This window comes from Idiotropiscis lumnitzeri, chromosome 16 (genome assembly GCF_059441095.1).
Source record: "Idiotropiscis lumnitzeri isolate Australia: NSW breed Sydney's pygmy pipehorse chromosome 16, RoL_Ilum_1.0, whole genome shotgun sequence".
In the NCBI taxonomy this organism is placed as follows: Eukaryota; Metazoa; Chordata; class Actinopteri; order Syngnathiformes; family Syngnathidae; genus Idiotropiscis; species Idiotropiscis lumnitzeri.
Genome location: NC_142406.1, coordinates 10588414 through 10607961, shown reverse-complemented (window position 1 = coordinate 10607961; position 19548 = coordinate 10588414). Strand labels below are relative to the sequence as shown.

At 42.8% G+C, this 19548-nt stretch overlaps 1 protein-coding gene across 2 annotated transcripts; it reads left to right on the top strand.

Annotated features, from left to right (window-relative positions):
• The first annotated feature begins 355 nt into the window (after positions 1–355).
• LOC148321372 (inactive phospholipase C-like protein 2) lies at positions 356–19285 on the top strand. 2 transcript variants are annotated; one of them, XM_088319321.1, is made up of 12 exons: positions 356–717; positions 9446–9547; positions 9643–9792; positions 9978–10138; positions 10524–10989; positions 11071–12294; positions 12392–12641; positions 13031–13317; positions 13389–13592; positions 15211–15286; positions 17485–17594; positions 17686–19285. In XM_088319321.1, the coding sequence occupies exons 1-12, from the start codon at positions 409–411 to the stop codon at positions 17851–17853; spliced, it is 3507 nt and encodes a 1168-aa protein (XP_088175447.1). In that variant the 5' UTR covers positions 356–408; the 3' UTR covers positions 17854–19285. The 2 variants fall into 2 exon arrangements, with proteins under 2 accessions (XP_088175447.1, XP_088175448.1); XM_088319322.1 differs by lacking the exons at positions 17485–17594; positions 17686–19285 and adding an exon at positions 16934–17418.
• Positions 19286–19548: the final 263 nt, after the last annotated feature.

Below are 19548 nucleotides of genomic sequence, written 5' to 3'. Positions count from 1 at the left end.
ACATATAGTACTACTACACTGCTCATTATATTTGGAATAATAATAATGATAGTGAACAGTAATAAAATGATCTAAAGAAATGAATATGTAAGAAACAAATAAATTTAAAAAAAAAATGTAAGAATGAGGATTTTAATATTTTAGAGCAGATCTCATCTCACATCTATCCATCAGTGTGGTGGATGTATGTATATGACTGGGAGGTGTGTGGATTCCTGCTGTTACTCTGCTGATTCCCCCTCCTCTTTTTTCTTTCTTTTTTTTAAAGGTTGTGACATGCCCACTCCGCGTAACGTGAAAGGAGGGAGGCGTTAAGAGAGACAGGGTGAGCGAGAGCGAGAGAGAGAGAGAAGTTTCCTGCGCTCCCAGTAGCCAGCGGCTGCCTTCCTTCCACCATGGCACGTTGCCATGCATGTGCAGCCTGTGTGCATGTCTCCTCGCAGAGGGACCTGTGAACCCAACATACGAGTCGTCATGGCCGAATTCGGGCAGAGCAAGCGCGTCGGTCCACCGGTTGCTGCTTCTGCTTCTGCACCGCCAAGTGGAGCCACAGGCAGCCCAGAGACGCGCCAAGGAGAAGAGCCGGTGTCAAACGGCAGCTGCAACCCGACAGACCCGGCGAGGAGGCTCCACAGGGGGTCCAGCTGTGAGTCCCCGACGTGGGAGTGCTTGGATTCAGCCACTACATCGATCCCTCGACGCAGCAGTCTCATTAAGGTAGGCCACTTTCTGCAAAACAACGAAGCGCTTTTTAGGTTACTCATGCTACAAGTTGAAAACAGGAAGAAAACATTTTGGGAGATTAAAAGCTCTTGGGCAAATGAGTAAAATGACATGCAAACAGACACTTTTACAGAACGTCTCCCAACACTTGAGTGTAAATTACACTACAAAACAAAAATGTCACAAAAAGTCGACATGTTAATGATGAACCCTCTCTATTCCCACTGGCCTTAACATTAGGCGCACAGTTTTTTTCTTCCCCGCTAAGTCTGACCACACAATCGAATACGATGCAATACTTTTCCGACTAATATAATGGCCACTGTTTGACACAGATAGAAAATAATCTAATATTGTGGTTGTAGCCTTCAGTGATGTTGAACTAGGTCAGTGGTTCTCAAACTTTTTACTGGACTTTACGCAGACATTTGAATGCAACATCAGTGCATCCATTGTTACATCATAATATGTCATTGATAGGATCTGCAAAATATTACATTACAGCTAACACAATCTCGTTGGCTCCAGGGACATTCTGTGCCGCCGTCGTTAATAATCCAAAATTTCTCATCGTCTACACTCCATTTCTTTTCATTTCTTCCAATATTTACGTTTAAACCCATGTGGTCACGTAAGTGTACCTAATGTGTTGGCCGGCTTCTTAGTTCCTCTTCACGTTATTTGTCCACGCCAGCTGCAGAGGAAGTTGACAATGATGTCATTTGTATGTTGTGTGCAAGGTGTACATTAAGAGGCACTATGTGTTCTAGTCGCCTTTGAGCTGGAATGTTGTGTTCTGGCCGCAAGATAACACCAGGCGATGTCACTCAAGAGAGAGGAGGTGAAGGAACTGAACCACCTGCTGCAGTGTGAAGTCTTTACTCTGCCTCGTCGCTTAGCCGAATCTGACATTCCACTTTTCGGAGGTCTAAATGTCCTTTTAGAAGTTGTGCTGGGTTCGGACCCGACGACATTTTAACCCTAGCGCTGGTTATAGCGCATCTAATCGATAAGTCTTCTCCCCTGACGTACTCACCTACTTTTGGTTCTGTATTGATCGCTGCTTGCTGTTAGTCTCCAAAGCGACCGCCTCCTAAGACATCATTATTGACCTCACCAACGATAATGTTTATTTTGTTTTGGATAGAGAACCCGTCAAAGAAAAGATCTTGCAAAAGCTTGGAAAGTACAGTCAATAATTAATTTGAAATGATGACAAATAAGTGTATTTTTTAGGGTGAAGAAAAAACATGTATAAAGGGGAAGTCGACCCCAAAATTTTCTTTACAAGAATAGGTTCTATGCAGGCTCATTAGTCGAATTGTGACATTCGGATTAATATTGCGTTCATGGAATATGAATGAAGCAGCAAAATCTACACGTTTTTAGCCATCGCGTGCGGCGGCCATTTTGTGACTTGTGTCGATTGAAAATGGCATCGCAGTTGCTCACGGCTCAGCTATCGACCAATCACGGCTCAGCTCAAAAAAACGGGTCGTTACCTGAGCCCTTAGCAACTGTTTTGACATTTTCAGTCGACAGAAGTGACAAAATGGCCACCCTCTGTTATGGCTAAAAACAGCTTTTGCTGCTTAACTCTTATTCTGCAAAACCCGATATTAATCAGACTGCCATGTTTAGACTAGTGAAGGCACATGGGATATTTTATTGCAAATTATTTTTGGGAGGTTGACTTCCCCCTGTAGTTTGTCAATAAATGATTAAATATTTGTTAATCTAACGTTGAAGCAATTGAGGCAAAAGTGAGTGCGCATTTGGCAAAACAAGCAAAGGTGCTGTTGATTTTAAATATTTATTTAATAATTTGTTTTCCAAAGAAGCACAACGAGCCGTCGTGCTTTGGGAAGCTGTAGCGGAACTCCTCCAGCAACCATTATTCAATTCAATACAACATAAGCATGAAAACGCGACTTCATAAAAAGCATTTTTATTTATTAATTGTTAATTTCCCCCGTAATCGATCCAGGAAATAACAGCACATCTCGTGTTGTGAAATAAGAAAATATTTCGCGGACTATAAGTGCAACAGGCGGTTCTGTCCCGCTCGTTCATAATAAAATGGATGTGATTGAAGTTATGTTCCTTTAGGGGACTGGCAGATTTCAAACGACATAATTTTCATCTCAACCAGAACTAATTTAGCGGTCAGCATCACCACGGCAACCGGTAGACGTGCCGCGGAGTCCAGAAATTGTACCATTTCTGTCAGTTGAACTATTATTGTGACACATGTTATTGTTGTAACGCGGTGTTTCATCATTTATTGCGGCATTGCGCACCGGTGATGTAATCAAACTTGCTGGGTAGTTAATGTGGCACTCAAAGTATATCAAAATTAAATATATAAATAAAATAATATATGTTTGTAGTAACATCTCAGCGTATTTTTAGTTTCTCAACAGCGGATCTTCGTGCAATTCTGCAGCCTCACTTCTTGTTTCTCGAGGGCGAGTAGCAACACTGCAGGAAAATGGACAGTTGGCCAATTTCCTCACATAGTTCATGTTGCAACGTTGCTGTTTAGTCATCAGCATTCAGTAATGACACTTCACTGTGGACCTCTTTTCCACACACACAAAACTACCACTAACTGTCACCATCTAGAACTGCCAACTTAAAGGGGGCGGGGCACTTAAAATGTATGATGGAGGCCAAAATATTATTATTAATAAATTACAGAAAGTACTTATTTTTGCTCTATAAATTTGATGCTAACATACTCGGTCAATAGTTTTGGAATGCGCCCTTTGCAACAACTGCGGACCTTACCACAGACATATAAACAGGCGTCATCTTGCGTACGTTGGCGTCAGCCATATTGGATGTGGCAAAGTGAAGCTCTGATCATCAAGGCAGAATTCATCAGGTTCATATCAAACCATTGCGTGAAATTGTATTTTGTCATCCTAACTCAATTTGTGCGTCATCTTCAACGCTGCTTACCCTGTTACGAATATTATTTGAGGATGTTATGGCCAATAAGATGGCCACACCCAATATGGCGAACGCGCTGACAAATGGCTTGAAACGGGCCGACCGGTTCAACAGGTGAGCAGCTAAAATAAACCTTCATTTCACTTCATTTCAATCTTTATTAGATCATGAAAGGGTTTGTGGCGACCATAGTTTCTGCTCACTTGCCGTACTTTGATTTTGCCAGGTAGTGTCTAAATGTAGAAAAAAAAAAATCTGCGATCAATTGTCCCCAAAATTTATGCTTACATTTCTACTCATGCACACTTCAACCTCTGAAAGTATTACGATTGCCACAATATTGCAGATTTTATGGCTGTAGTGTTTTTTTACCCCTATAGAAGCTTATCTCGCTTATTAAGCTTTGCTCATTAAACGCAAACTAGTGCGACGGTTGTGAGATTTTTAGAATTTGATGATAACCATCATACTCAATCTAAAAACATGCTGCGTTATGTTGGGCTAAAACTGGGAGCAGATTACCACCCTAATCACCATCTGACGTCCAATGTTTGATGCCAGCGCATTTGACATCACCTTCCCTCGGGTTATCATCACTTCAAAGAGCAGAAATGAAGCATTGAAGATGTTTGCATGCTTCACATGTGCTGCGTTTACAGTCAATTTTGAATGACTCACATATTTGCTTGCATGAACGTATTCATGTTTAGAATCCTCAACGACTGAGTGAAAAGAGACGAGATGCAATATAGCAGCAAAAGTCGTGGGCTGATCGATGAACTAATCAATCCGAGGTTGGACTAGGATCTGTACCTCAGCCCGTGCATTTTAATTTGTCATCCTAACAACACGTTTTGGGAAAGTAAAGGTTCATTTTGGAACGCGACATCTTGCAAAATGTTTGGAGAGGACTGGAAGTGGATCTTAACTTTTCATTTTTGGAACGCGCCACAATACTTTAAACCGAAAAGCATTTGCATTTATACACTTGTAAATAACAAAATTTCCTGGATAACATTTGATTAATAAATAATATATAATCATAAACATTTAATTGGAGACCATTTAGGGATTTATAGCTTGCACGGGTCAACCTCTTGTCACCCAACGACAGCTCAGCGCATCTAATCAGTGTGCAAGGCGACTAGCCTGTCATTAATTCTGTTACACACTTGTGGATTTACTTGCCTGCCAAGTGTTATTTAACCAATCAGATTTCAGATTCATAACAAAAGACAGAATAGTTTTCAAAATGTCAACCTAAGAGATATCAATCTCCATTTCAGCATGAGTGCAACTGATATTTGAGTGTGGTCCCTTCATCAGTATGCACGTTTGCATTTTGGATATTTTGCAGCCTGCAGTTTTGGCTCAGCATCCTTAGCGTGCTTAAAACCAGGTTTGCACACACGAGCATGGAAGCGTTGCACAGGGCTTGAATCAAAGTATGTAGCATTAGCATATCGCATTTCAAATTATGCGTCGTCCCCACTTGAACCTTTTTGCACCTTGATTGCTTCGAGTGCCTTTTGTGGTCTTGATAACTTTCAGTAAACGGTAAAATAATACATCGGTGTGCGTGTCATTCCGTGGGTGCGAAAGCTCATCACAGTCGCTCAGTTCCTGTGAGAGCGCTCACCACATTTTCTGTCAGGCATTATCCGCACACGCACGATGACCACAAGTACTTCCTGACCTCTCTGTAGCTAGACAGCCACCGCAGAGTCGTGACACACTTCAACAGAAAGCGCTTCAACGACTGCTTATTTTCCAATCATCAGATTGACTGTTCAATTGCACGAGTGCCGCAAAGTCCCTCTTAATCTCGAGGTTCAACACGAAACGTTCACATGAGATTTTTTTTTTCCGTCGTTTACATTGGAACACGATACAATTTAAATTTCCTGAGAAAGCTTCATTTTTATTCATTGTGCATTATTTTGGTGCTTACACAAGGTTCCTTAATACTCTCTGGACGGTTTATTTCGCAAATATGAGAATTGCTTCTTATTTTTCAAAACGTCATCCTGGGAGTAGTAGTCATCTTTCTAATCACCATTACGATCAAATAGCATTTTATCTTCTGTGAGTTCAATCTTAGAAGACTTTTAGTAATACTATTAAATTGCGAGCAGGGACAAAATGTTCCTCTGGGCAAATATTTCGGCATCCTGGATGGCCATGTGCTAACTGATGCATGCTCTCGAAGAAACGAAACTGTCTGAAAACATCTTCGAGCTCTCGACGCACACGAATGCAGTCAAGTCGTAATGGATAATTAATTCCAAGTCACATTTGGACGTGAGATGATTAACGTCGGCCTGCGGACTAATATGACGTGCGATGTGTCATACGATAATGACTGTCAGCTGGCTAATGAGCACTCAGGGTCATGCAGGGGCTCCGAAACAGTAAGCAATTACAAGTGTCATCGTCTATATTAATGTCAACAAGGCTCCCGCCTCCAATTGTTTTGTATTCCTCCCTCCGGCATGTATTCCCCCCCCCCGTCTTTTGTTTTTCTTCCGTTGTCTGGTGTGACTGATCACTGAACGTAATCCCTTCAGTCATGCTCATTCCTCTTTCAACTCCATCGCCACGCTGACGGCGTCCATGTGCCACTCAGTCAATCCACATCGAACCATTCTGAGATGAAAGTAATCTGATTACAATGACAATCAACCAACGGTATTAAACAAAATCTCGGATGAAAATCAGCAAATGAAAAATACCCAGGCATGAGCAGTCACGAGATTAGCGGACATCTCCTTTAGTGGCATTCGACTTTGGAGTTAAAATTTTTTCCATATGAACAGATTATGAAGGAAAGCGGACCTTTAAATGTTAAAGTCAGTAAAGTACAAATGCACTTTACTTTCTTTTTTCTCTTCAGCTTTCTTTCTCACTTTCCTTCTTTCTGTGTCGTCACATCACTCACAACTTCCCGTTAAAGCGCCCACCACTTCCTGTTCTCGGAGCGCAAGCGGCAATTTTTAACATTCAACGTCGGCCTTTTGTGAGAATCGGGCCATCGAGACCTTTGTCCCTTGAATCGGCCGCTGTATTATTGCTGAACAAAATCAAAAGTGGATCAGGCATGGATTATGAACCTCTGATCCATTTTAAAATCTTTTTTTTTTTTGTTCTGACATATTGAAAGAGTGCATTTGCATTTCACGCTGTATCTACTTGTCGGTTAATTTGCTCCCCCTATTACATTGGGAGCATAATTAATTCTTAGTTATAGGTCAGCAAAGGTGAGCGTATGACAGCGTGTACATGTGTGATAATTGGATCTTTGCAGATAAAAGGCTCACAAAAAGAAAAAGTGCACACCGAGCCTCTGTGGCCTCAATGGGAGTTTTTTTCTCAATTGCCTGACTGTTGGTCGGGCGTGTTCCTATGTGTGAAGCCGAAAAGACTATTCAGGATCAGGCCATGCACACAGCCTCTATTATGACGAATGTTCTCGCACACTGAAAGATTGATTGATTGATGCTATCATCAATTTTCTTTGTCATGCAAGAGCAAGAGAAAGATTTGCTTGGTTGTTTTCCTAACCGACTCGCTGGGTAGTTGTGTATTTGAAAGCAGATTGGGTTACATTTTACCCAAGGTTGGGTTAATTATTTTGACCCATAAGATTGATGAAGATCTGAAACTGGTTGCCATTTTTGAAAGTTTTATTGGGCAAACTTTTTGATTGGCGGGCCACAATGGGTTCGAAAATTTGACAGAGGGGCTGGACCAGGAGCAGATGTATGGAGTGTTTTGGTAACCTCACCTCATCGGAGAAAAAAAAAACTTCATTTTATATTTAATTTTAATTTTATTTTATACTTAAATATTTAATTTTAAATGAAAATGAATAAAAAATATTACAACATATATATCTGTGTTTGACACACCAGAGTATTTATTTTTTTTTTTAAGTTTGGCGGGCCGCATTAAAACGTTTAACGGGCCGCATGTGGTCCCCGGGCCGTAGTTTGCCCACACCTGGTCTAACTCTTCAGTACAGGTAGGTACCAGTGGTTGGAATGTTTCGCCATGTCCCTCAGCCGCACCAGATGTAATTAGAGCAGCATGTTTTTTTTTTGTTTTTTTTTTTGAGAGTAACTCCTGCGTTTTGTTAAATTGTTCATCTGATCAAACGAACTAAAAACAGAAAGTACCAAATAAAATAACTCCTATTTATCTCCACAAAATGCTCTTGGTACAGGTATCACAGCCGTATTTTTAGATGGCCGCCTCCCTGTATCCTCACAAAATAGCTAAAAGGGAGGTGTGGGGGGGGGGCTATCACCATTCAGAGCACTTCTGTGTCCTTAATGAGGCGATTCCTCGAGGATTTGTGATGGTTAGGCGACTGGCTCCCTTTCGCTCCAAAGGAAAACCTTTCATTTTCCGTGAATTATGTTCCCCTTCTTTCACATGCTCATTCATGCGCTGCACATGAATGAGTTCTCTTCTTCTCTGATCAGAATAAAAAAATGGGATCAAACTAATGCTAAAGATTACAAAGGATTTGTTTGTTGTCCACGAGCCATGAATAACTTTATTCATTTAATTACATATGTGCGGTGTGGCTGCTATTTTTGGTGCAGCTATTACAGACATTTCTGGGGATTTTTTTTTTTTTTGGTTGCAAAGCAACAGGCCTGTTTTATAAATTGTTATTAGGATTTAATTCAATTGTCATACACAGGTTTTGTAGTGTTGAAGGGAAAAGGTGGACCCAAGGGCAGGGAGACGACAGTAATCTTAAAAAATAAATAAATAAAATTAAAAAATATATATAACTTAACGGTTATGCTGTCACAATGTGTATGAAACACAGAAAAAAAAATAAAAAACTGAAATACGTTACAGTGTGGGCGGGACTTAAATATAAGCGGTAACAAATGATAAGCATCTCTTGTAATCGGGCAGCTCTAACACTGCAGTTGTGAGTAATGTCATAAACTCTGGTCTTGGTTTCGTTGGTCATTTACTTTTGAAGTCATTTTTTTTTTACCCCCATCCACCTTTCATGAAGTACTTTAATGTAGACTCTTTCAATTTCAGTGATCCCTCAGCGTGTTCCCGTGTACCGGAATGAGGACGAACAAAATTACATTTTTCTTACAGAGAACTTTAAAAAACGTATCATCTAAAAGTGAGTCCCAGTGTTCGTACACAACGTGGGTGTTTGCATCTTTACTCAATTAATTAAATTAACAACAATTGCATTACATTTGGCATCCTTCCATAGATTAACCACAATAAAAAAAGCGATTTGAATTTATCGGGCCACTAATACGCAGGTAATTGAATGAAGTCATCCACCTGTATGTTATCTCTTTGTGTACGGCGCACTCCCTGGGGGAGTGTTCGATGTAGCACACGGATGAACCGAGTTCAGATAGAACAACGGTGTCATGTTGAAGGTGTAGAATTAGAATGCCGCAGCCTGCTGCTTCGGCGTAGTCAGGTATGATTAATGGTGTAATGTTACAGAGCGGGGCGGAAAAGGCTTTTAAACTTGGCATAAAAACGACAGATTGGTGGGAAGAGCCTCTTGTGTGTAGGATGAATAATCTGCGTTTGTGATTATATAAAATGATTTTAATCCGATATTTCCGATCCGATGTTTTGTCATGCTGATGCAAAGAAAACACTCAGAGGGAGCATTGTCTTTATGTCAATCCCCTTCAACCTATTTTCCACGGCATTAGACGCACCTCGTCTGCTCTTTACCTCAATCCTGCTCTCCCTTCGTCGTCAGGATGGCTCCCGGGCGGGTCGCGAGAGGAAGAAGACCGTGTCCTTTAGCAGCAGCCTATCAGAGAAGAAGATCAGTAGTGCGGCCGACTGTATCCACTCAATGGTGGGTTAGCTGCGATGTGACCCCTGCGCTCGACCTTTAGCGTGTGCATTAAAGCGCTTGTTGGAAAATATAAAACTCACTTGTTTTGCGTCCAGGTGGAAGGCAGCGATTTGAAGAAGGTGCGTCCCAACTCTCGCGTGTACCAACGTTACTACCTTCTTGACGCAGGCCTGCAGGCTCTGTGCTGGGAGCCCTCCAAGAAGGATTCGGACAAAGCCAGGATTGCGCTCGCCTCCATTCGAGAGGTCAGCGTCCAGCCCAAATTCGATATCAAGTCTTGCCGGTTATTGCCTCTCCTAATGACTCCATTGATTATTTTAGACTAACTCATTGGGAATGTTTACGACCCCCCGAATCTCACGAATGGCTGCAGTTGATTTGTTTTTATTGTGTCGGATGTGAGCGTATCCCTTGTGGCCTCGTATTTCAGGTGCGGACGGGTCGTAACACGGAAATATTCCGCACGAGTGGCGTGTATGAGCAGATTTCAGAGGACTGCGCGTTCTCCATCATCCATGGAGAGCTGTACGAGAGTCTGGACCTGGTGGCCCATTCGACGGAAGTGGCGAATATTTGGGTGACGGGCTTAAGGTGACATGCTAAACTGACATATTTGTACTCACGTGTTTTCAAACCTCACGTTTCATTCTGCAACAGTTAATACTGGATACACAATACCGCCACAAAAATTGTTACATTAGCTCATTTCATTTAGGGGCTCTGGTTCTTTTATTTTATGCTCATTCAATTTTGCTCCGACTTGTGACAAAGAGCTTTGCCTCCAAAATGTAATTTCCTGCTGATTATATTACTTTTTGGTCTTTCAAAAATTCATAAAAACACTCATTTTCATATAAAATAAAAATTAGACTTAAATTATGGAGATGTTTAATTTTAATAGGAGAACTATTCTACAGTCAAGGAGAAATAAAAAAAATATTTTTCTTTGATCTCACCCTTTTGTCTCCACCTCCAGGTATCTGATACAGTATGGGAAAAACGCCCTGGACATGCTTGCCAGCCGACAACACAGCCTTCGTCTTGGCTGGTTGGAGCAGCTTTTCTCCTCCGCTGCCGATTTGGATAGTCACTGGGATATTGAGCAAGGTATTTGCTTGCAGTCGGCTGTCAAACTGATACAGACGGCGAATCCTGGGGTGAGCGATGGAAAAGTGGAGCACAGGTTTAAAGAGCTCCAGAGGGGTCGGGCTGAGCGTCTTTCGCTAAATAATGGATCCGGAGCTAAAGACAACACCAAAGTCAATCCAACACTCGGGGCGAGAAACGAGCGGGTCACGCAGCAGGAGTTTATGGAGGTCTTTCATGACTTTTGCACACGTCCGGAGATTTACTTTCTCTTGGTGCAGTTCTCCAGCAACAAGGAATTCCTGGACACCAAAGACTTTACGAGGTTCCTCGAGGCCGAACAAGGTGTCGCTCAGGTCGGTCGATGAATCCACACGATTAAGCACAATCCCGGCGTTGTTGACATGGTCTCTATCTCTGCTTGCTCCCTCACTCAGGTGACAGAGGAAGACAGCCTGAGCCTCATCCGATGCCATGAACCGTCGGAAGAGGGCCGGCAGCAGGGCTACCTGTCGATGGACGGCTTCAATAGCTACTTGATGTCGCCAGAGTGCCACCTCTTTGATCGAGAGCACGTCACTGTGTGTCAGGACATGTCTCAGCCTTTGTCTCACTATTTCATCAACTCCTCTCACAACACCTACCTCATTGAGGACCAATATAAAGGACCTTCTGACGTTTCCGGCTACATCCGGGCGCTCAAGATGGGCTGTCGATGTGTGGAGGTGGACGTATGGGACGGTCCCAATGAGGAGCCGGTAGTATGTACCGGACATACTCTTTGCCCTCCTCTTGTTCTGCGCAATGTGTTGGAAGCAATTGCACGCTTTGCTTTTGTTGCATCGGAGTATCCGTTGATCGTGTGTATGGAGAACCACTGCTCGCTTGGACAGCAGAAAGTGATGGTGCAGCATTTGGTTAAAATACTCGGGGATCAGCTCTTCACACGCCCCCCAGACGAGAGGGAGTCATACCTTCCCTCGCCACACGTCTTAAGCCATCGGATCCTGCTGAAGGGGAAGAAGCTGAAAGCCGGTTGGGAAGCAGAGGACGGGGAAGTCAGTGAGGAGGATGAAGGGGCTGAAATGTGTCCTAGGATGAAGCCGGCGAGGAATGGCGGTGCAGCAATTGAAGGCAGTCCAAAAGAAAAACAGCAGAGAAGTCTAAATTCAACACCGGCCAATCAGTGTAAGCCGCCTCATCTTCCGCATAAACGATTCCATCTGCTGAAAGACCTCTCAGACCTGGTCACTCTTTGCGAGTCGGTCCACTTCGTCGACTTCCCGACGTCAAGCAAAAGGCAAAAACCTTGGCAATTGTGCTCATTCAACGAGACGCAGGCCGGGCGTCTCGCTGGCGACACCCCTGGCGACTTTGTCAACCATAACAAACGTTTCCTGTCACGAGTGTTCCCAAGCCCCATGCGTGTTGATTCCAGCAACATGAACCCTCAGGACTTGTGGAAATGTGGTTGTCAGATTGTGTCTATGAACTTCCAGACAGCTGGACTAATGATGGACCTAAACGCGGCTTGGTTCAGGCAGAATGGAAATTGCGGTTACGTTCTGCGGCCGGCCATCATGCGGCAGGAGGTGTCTTATTTCAGTGCCGACACCAGAGACACCATGCCTGGGGTGTTACCTCAGCTGCTCCATGTCAAGGTGTGAGGGAACACCACAAGCACACCACAGAATTCTTTAGCTTATCAAATAATCACGATTATGTTCTGAAAGCAGCCCATGTGGTGACCCTCCCCAGGTAATCAGCGGACAGAACCTCCCCAAGCCGAGAGGTTCTGTGGCCAAAGGGGATGTGGTGGATCCGTATGTGTACGTGGAGATCCACGGCATCCCAGCTGACTGCACAGAACGCCGCACCAGAACCGTCTCCCAGAACTGTGACAACCCAGTCTTCGATGAGAGCTTCGAGTTCCAAATCAACCTGCCGGAGCTCGCCATGGTTCGCTTTGTGGTCCTGGACGACGACTTCATAGGAGATGAGTTCATAGGTCAGTTACGTAAGAACGAGTACAATTGTTTCGTATAGACCAGGGGTGCGCAAACCTTTTGATTGGCGGGCCACAATGGGTTCTAAAATTTGAGGGGCCGGACCAAGAGCAGATGGATAGAGTGTTTTGGTAACCTCATCTCATCGGAGAAAAAAAAATCATTTAATTTTAAATGAAAGTGAACAAAAGCATAACAACAATATATATATATGTCTTTGAAAAACCACAGTGTTTAGAAAATAAAACGTCAACAGGGTTTATTCATTTAATTTTTTTCAAGTTCGGCGGGCCGGATTAAAACGTTTAATGGGCCCCGTGTGGCCCCCGCGCCATAGTTTGCCCACACCTGGTATAGACCTTTTCAACAAATAAAAATCCTTCTATCACAGGTCAGTACACCATCCCGCTGGAGTGTCTCCAACCCGGGTACCGCCACGTCCCACTTCAGTCTCTGACCGGGGAGGATCTTCCCCACTCCAAGCTCTTCGTCCATGTAGCCCTCACCAATCGTAGAGGAGGGGGCAAGCCTCACAAAAGGGGCCTGTCTGTGCGAAAAGCCCGCAGGAGACGGGACTACACCGCCCTAAGGGACTTGGAAATCCGCTCCGTTGACGAGGTTTTCAAAATGGCCGGCCCTCTTTTGAGAGAGGCCACGGACTTGAGGGAAAACATGCAGGTGAGGGCGTCCAGAGTCCGAAAGTATGTTATCGGCTTTGTTAGAGTCTAAGAATTTCTTTTCCCAAACAGAATTCCGTGGCAATGTTCCGGGAGCTGTGCGGGGTATCGGCCGTGTCTAACCTCATGCAGTGCATACTCGCCCTCGGCTCCAGTGTGAGAGGACCTGACGGGATGCCTTTACTACTGTTTGACCTCCAGAAGCACTACCCCACCCTGGAGCCTCAGGGACCCTTGCCTGATGTCCTTCGCCGCGTTGTCTCCTCATATGACATGGTGAGGAAGGAAAAGAGCTGACAGTAAATATGCTTACTGTCCCCCTCCCCTCCAGATACACAACATATCTCTGAAGTGCACAGAAAGGAAGGAAACGCTACACAAAAGCCACAAAGATCACCAATCCGCCGCCGCCCATCTTCCTGCCTGCTTCACACAACAATGAACACCCCTTGTGAAGAGAGTTTACATTTGAGCACATATTTTCCCCCAAAACAAACTGACTCGGGTTGTGATGCAGAAATGTGTTGGATTTTCTCCTTGGACCGAATCCAGTATACTTTTACCCAAATAGACCCACGAGGAAGTCATTTAGTCGATTTTATTTTTGTAAACAAATCTAATACTAAATTAGCCCCCAGTGGACACAGAGTTGAAGAGGGCTTGTTAACATCTACATTAGAATCTTTTCCCTACAGACTGTCAAATATTTTGCGGGGGAGGCTGAGGCTAAAATGGGTCTCGGTGACACACTTTGGCCTCAGCATGACTCGCTCCTCCCCGACAAGTATATGACAACTTGAGAGCCTTGGCATGGCCGCGATAGAGTGCCTCGTTGTTGCGACGTGGAACAGCCCCAGGATCCCAGCCACATCTCCTCAATTCATAAAAGGGGTCACTAAAGATTCACCGTCCATCGTTTCATACACGCCATACAATTGGCTGATGATCAGCGTGGACCCGCCTCTTCCCGAGAGTCAGCTCGGATAAACTCCACCGTACCTGTGACCCTAATGAGGACAAGCGCTATAGAAAACGCATGAATGGGTCCTCATTTTGCTTTTAATTCCTCCACTTGTTCACCCTCCAACCTACGCAGTTCCTGCCCTTTCCTCGCGGGCCTGCTTCAACTGTGTCTGACCCACATAAAGGCGACCCAACGCAGATGTGCACTTGCACTCAGCCATTCTGCTGAATATCACACCGACCGATTCATGCGTCGAGTGCTGTTTGTGTTGCGCCGCAGAAAGATGAACTCATGAACTCTGTTGGGAAATGTGAGTGAGGACGATAACGTCGTCTTGACATTTTCTTGTCTTATTAAGTTGAAATAAGGGCGTTGGCGCGTAGACCTAATTTAATGACAGTTGTTTGTCACTGCCGTTTTAGTAAAAACTGATGCGTGTGTCAGTACGAGCGAGTGTGCATATTTGGAGCCACTTTCATTTTGGATGAAGCGCATCAGAGTTGGAAAAAATAATTAGGCGGTGCTGAATCTCATTAGCATGGATTTGAATATGCTTTAACAATATAGATTTTCACACCTCCATCCTGAACTGGATGTATCGAGCATTTCTGTGTCTGAATGTTGATCATTAGTTTCTTAAACAGTGGGGTCACATCCCTTCAGGCTTCGCATTAATCAGCCCGAGGCAAGTAATGTTATTACCGTACTCCAACCGAGTGCTTCTATTGGTCGCCTGGGATTCCTCCACAAATATGCATGCGTCTATCTGTGGAAGCTGTTCATTATTTTAATTAATTACCACAGACACTTGCAAAAGCTTGACGAGTGCATTGGAAATATACATTACCATGTTCTTAACTGATTGATTTGTCGGCACTAAATCATAAAATACAATCTCGTGAACGTACATCTGTGTGTGTGTGTTTGCAGATGGTCCAGGCCAGCAAAGCCGTCTTCGAGCTCTCTGACGGAATCTATGAAAGGATTCAGCATATAAAGATTACGGGTGAGTCAATATGATGGGTTTGATCGTCCATCCCAAATAAATCTTGGCATGACTTAATGGACCTTCTTGGACCTGAGTCGCAGTTATGCCAGAAAACTGCTAAAAAATAAATAAATCTCCAGAAATTAGCACAGTATTGTTCTCAGTTATCTTCAAACCTTTATCATGTTTCTAGAAACAAATTCCTATCTTTACTTGGAGTGTGTCTCCATCCTTTTTCCCGTAGTGTTTTTTTCTCCCATTACAGTTTTGTTGACTTCAGCATTCTGGCTCCAGACTTGTCAGCACAGGGCCATTAAACAGCATATCATGAGTTTAAGGGTAAAAAAAAAAAAAAAAGACCTCTAGTGTGATATATTTGTAATGCGTCAGTGGGTTTCACATGCACGCTGCTTTGAATAGAGAAAGCTTTGACAGAGATAAATGTAGAGCGTAAATCAACAAAAATCTCCCAAGCGACCTATTTCCCCCCCCGACTCTCCTATGGTTCACTTTGAAAATCATGTGACACACAAACTTGTTTACACACTGCAGCATACGTATATTATGACATGTGTACTTTTTTCAATGTTTGACCAAACAGCACTATTTAAAAACACGTTAGGTTGTGTATGAGCATGTCTGCTGTGTGAGAATCAGCAGAGCCCGAGGTCAGAAAGTACATGCCGTAAAGATGCCAATCAGGGAATCCCATGGCGACGGTCACTCGCAGGGAGCCACGGGATGTCTGCAAGCTGCAAGAGAGTCGAGATAAAACTGATGAAGCTCACATGGGCGGGTAGAAAAAGTGCAAGGCTGGTCTATCGGCTTTGAGTTGCCGAGCAACACTGACACAAAGTTTGAATTTAGGAAACTTCTGGAGTATGTGGAGCAGAGTAGCGTACCGCTGCACTACGACGCATGTGTAACATTTGGACTCCTGTTGATGGCTCACGGTTTAATGTGCGCCCCACGTTAACCCACTTCTCTGTTTCCATGGCAACTGTGGGACGGTGGCCCGGGGCGGCCAGAGGAAACCAGATGCACAATACAACTCACAGTACACATGCTAGACAGCAGTCAGCCGTTTCTATTGATTTTCATTTTGGAGGGGGCGGGAGGGGGGGGGGTTATATTAGGAGCACCTGTTGGCGTTCCGTTCAGTTCACCTTATATCATTGAAATACAAGATTTGCATGAGCAACTATATGTTCGGTTGTGGTTGCCACAGAGAGATTCCGTTGACAATGTTTACTACATTGCTTGTAGTTTGCCGTTTTTTGAATAATTTATGTCACCAAACACAAATGTTACAAAAATTGAAATAATGATGATATTCTCTATTGTGGCATGACTCTGTAGAATAGCAACAGGTGGAAACTCGGGTTGGTTGTATATTTTGCTGTCTAGTGGGAGATAAGCAAATACAATTGCAGTACATGTTGCATTTTATATCTGACTCTATATCAGGTGTGGGCAAACTACGGCCCGAGGGCCACATGCGGCCCGCTAAACCTTTTAATCCGGCCCGCCGAACTTGAAAAAAATGAAATGAATAAACCTTGTTAATGTTTTATTTTCTAAATACTGTGGTGTGTCAAACAGATATATTGTTGTAATGATTTTATTCATTTTCATTTAAAATTAAACGCATTTTTTTTTTCTCAGGTGAGGTGAGGTTACCAAAACACTCCATCCATCTGCTCCTGGCCCGGCCCCTCTGTCAAATTTTAGAACCCATTGTGGGCCGCCAATCAAAAAGTTTGCCCACCTGTGGTCAATAATCAGTCAAAAATAAATAAATAAATACAACGACTGCACACTCAAAAAGGTTTGTAATTGCCAAAAAGATGACATAAAATGGCAGCAAAAAAACTTTGATTCCATTCCACTATGCTATGGAAGCTCCTCCCCTCAACATAATTCTTTGGGATCAAGATGACCCCAAAGTATTATTTTTATATTAGACATGGTTTTGGTCTTAGCACAAAGTGAATAGGAGAGGTTTTCAGCAAATAATGGAGGCTAGGTTAAAAAAATTGCTAAAAGGGGATTATATGCTAAAAAACAGACCAAAGTCATTATTTTATGCTTTTCGGGAAACAACCCCAAAAAATAGTGAATATTTTGTACTCATTTCATTACAATATCAGTGTAAATGTGTTTCATTCAGAATGATTTTATCAAAGTACTAACCTTTACCAGTTGCATGTGCGCAGCTATGACGTTCCACGAGCATCTCCAGAGCCTGGCGGCGAAGGAGGGCCTGAAAGGGCGAAAGGTGGGTCGAGCTGTGGAGAGCTTCACCTGGAACATCACCATCCTTAAGGTCAGAAACGCAAACATTAAAGCGACAATCCACATTTTAGCATTCAGCTCGGTTCTCTCACATTTGCCACTTGGCCTTCGGTCCTTCGCAGGGTCAAGCTGATCTTCTCACGCACGCCAAGGCTGAAGTTCAGGAGAATATGAAGCAGGTGCACGACGCCGCTCTGGCAGGCAACCTCTCCCGGAGGAGTCGAGGAGTTACGGAAGCGCGCTCGCAGTCACGGAAAAGCCAGCATGACAACGCCTCCATGAGTGCGTGACGAGCGATGAGACTGCGCTTGAGCCGACCGCCTTCGTGGGTCGTCTTGTCCACTACACTACACTTGTTGCTCGCCGTCAAGGGCCAAGGAATTTAATGTTTGATATTGTGCAACATTCACGTCTTCTTCTCAGAGGAAGTGTGTACATCATGTTTGTAAAAACACCGAAATGTTTTCAGACCTTTTCTGTTGTACAGTATTTTTTAAGGCGGGAAATGAGCACACAAAATTCACCCGAGGAGTGAGCATCAGCAGCATCTTTCATCCCCTTAAATTTGTGTATATATATATATATATATATATATAAAATAGATTATATATATATATAATATATATGTTATATGTATACAAATGAAATAAAAGGAAATGCCATTAAACCTTTCCAGTCTTGCCAAAAAAAAAAAAAAAAAAACATCTTTGTAATTTTTAAGAAAAAAATAGCACCTTATAATGTACTTTATAAAAACAAAAGTAATGACTTAGAATGTAAAAACATTTTGGTTCCATTCAATGGACATTGTGCTGCTGCTTCTCATGTGCGTGTCATGGCTAACTGCATACACAAAAACGGTCACAGCTTCTCAGTAAGCCGCTGCAAGATACTAAGTCTTTCTTTGCGGTGGATAAAGTCTGTTTTTATCTGTCGAAATGTGTTGCCGCAGTAGTGCAGTGCTCCTATCTTTTGCTAGTCGGGTTCAAACACCGCAACATCGATGCCATTCGTTCGCCCCTTTAAGATTCTTTAGCATTTATCTTGCTGCTTTAAGTACAACATAATTGTCTTTCTTTAACTTTGACAATTAACTTCAACTGGGGGTGCCAGTAACCAGCTCAAAGCCTTTTTTTTTTTGTCCTGCTTGTATCTCAAATTTTTGCTTACTGCTTCACTGTATGTATAAATATATATATATATATATATATATATATATATACTGTGCATTTAACATTCATTAAATGGTTGGTTGACTATAATTAAATGACAAAATAAAAAAATAGAACTATTTTATTAAGATTAATAGTTGTCATTTTATCATGACAATTCTTTCAACCTTGTGAGAACAGCTTTGGAGGATGCTTTTCGGTTTCCATATCAATAAAGCCACTGATAATATATTTTTTATCTATATCTTGTTTTCACCTTCCAGAGACGTGTGTTGTCCTCACTTGTTCTCATCCAGTCACTAAAATTTTTTCCCCTTTTGTGATTACATGAACCCATCACTGCGTCATGTGAAAAATGTCTGCCTCTTGTGTACTGCTTCTGTTGCCTGCCAAATACTGTACAGTATTTTCATAATTTTATTTCCTTTTGCTGTAAAAGAGTATTTTACATAAGTGGAAACATTCCAGATCCATCTGTGCAGTCATTGTGCAGTTCCAGTCCATGAGAACCTTGCTCACAAATGGAGATGGAAATAAACTTGTTTTAGCAGCGCTTGTGCAAGTGGGTGTATTTTTTTTTTTTTTAAATATATTATGAGGTCATTTAGACTATTTAATGTAGGATGTGTTTTTTATTTAGCTATGCTGGTTAGGGGGAAAAAATGACAACTTTTAGGAATATAATTGAATGGCATTGAAGAAATATTTCCGTTTCCAGGGTATCCGCCGGCTTAAGTGTAATATTTTATTTTTTTAAGGTTTTCTTTAGATTCACAAAACATATTTGTCCAATTATAAACCCCCAAGACCAAC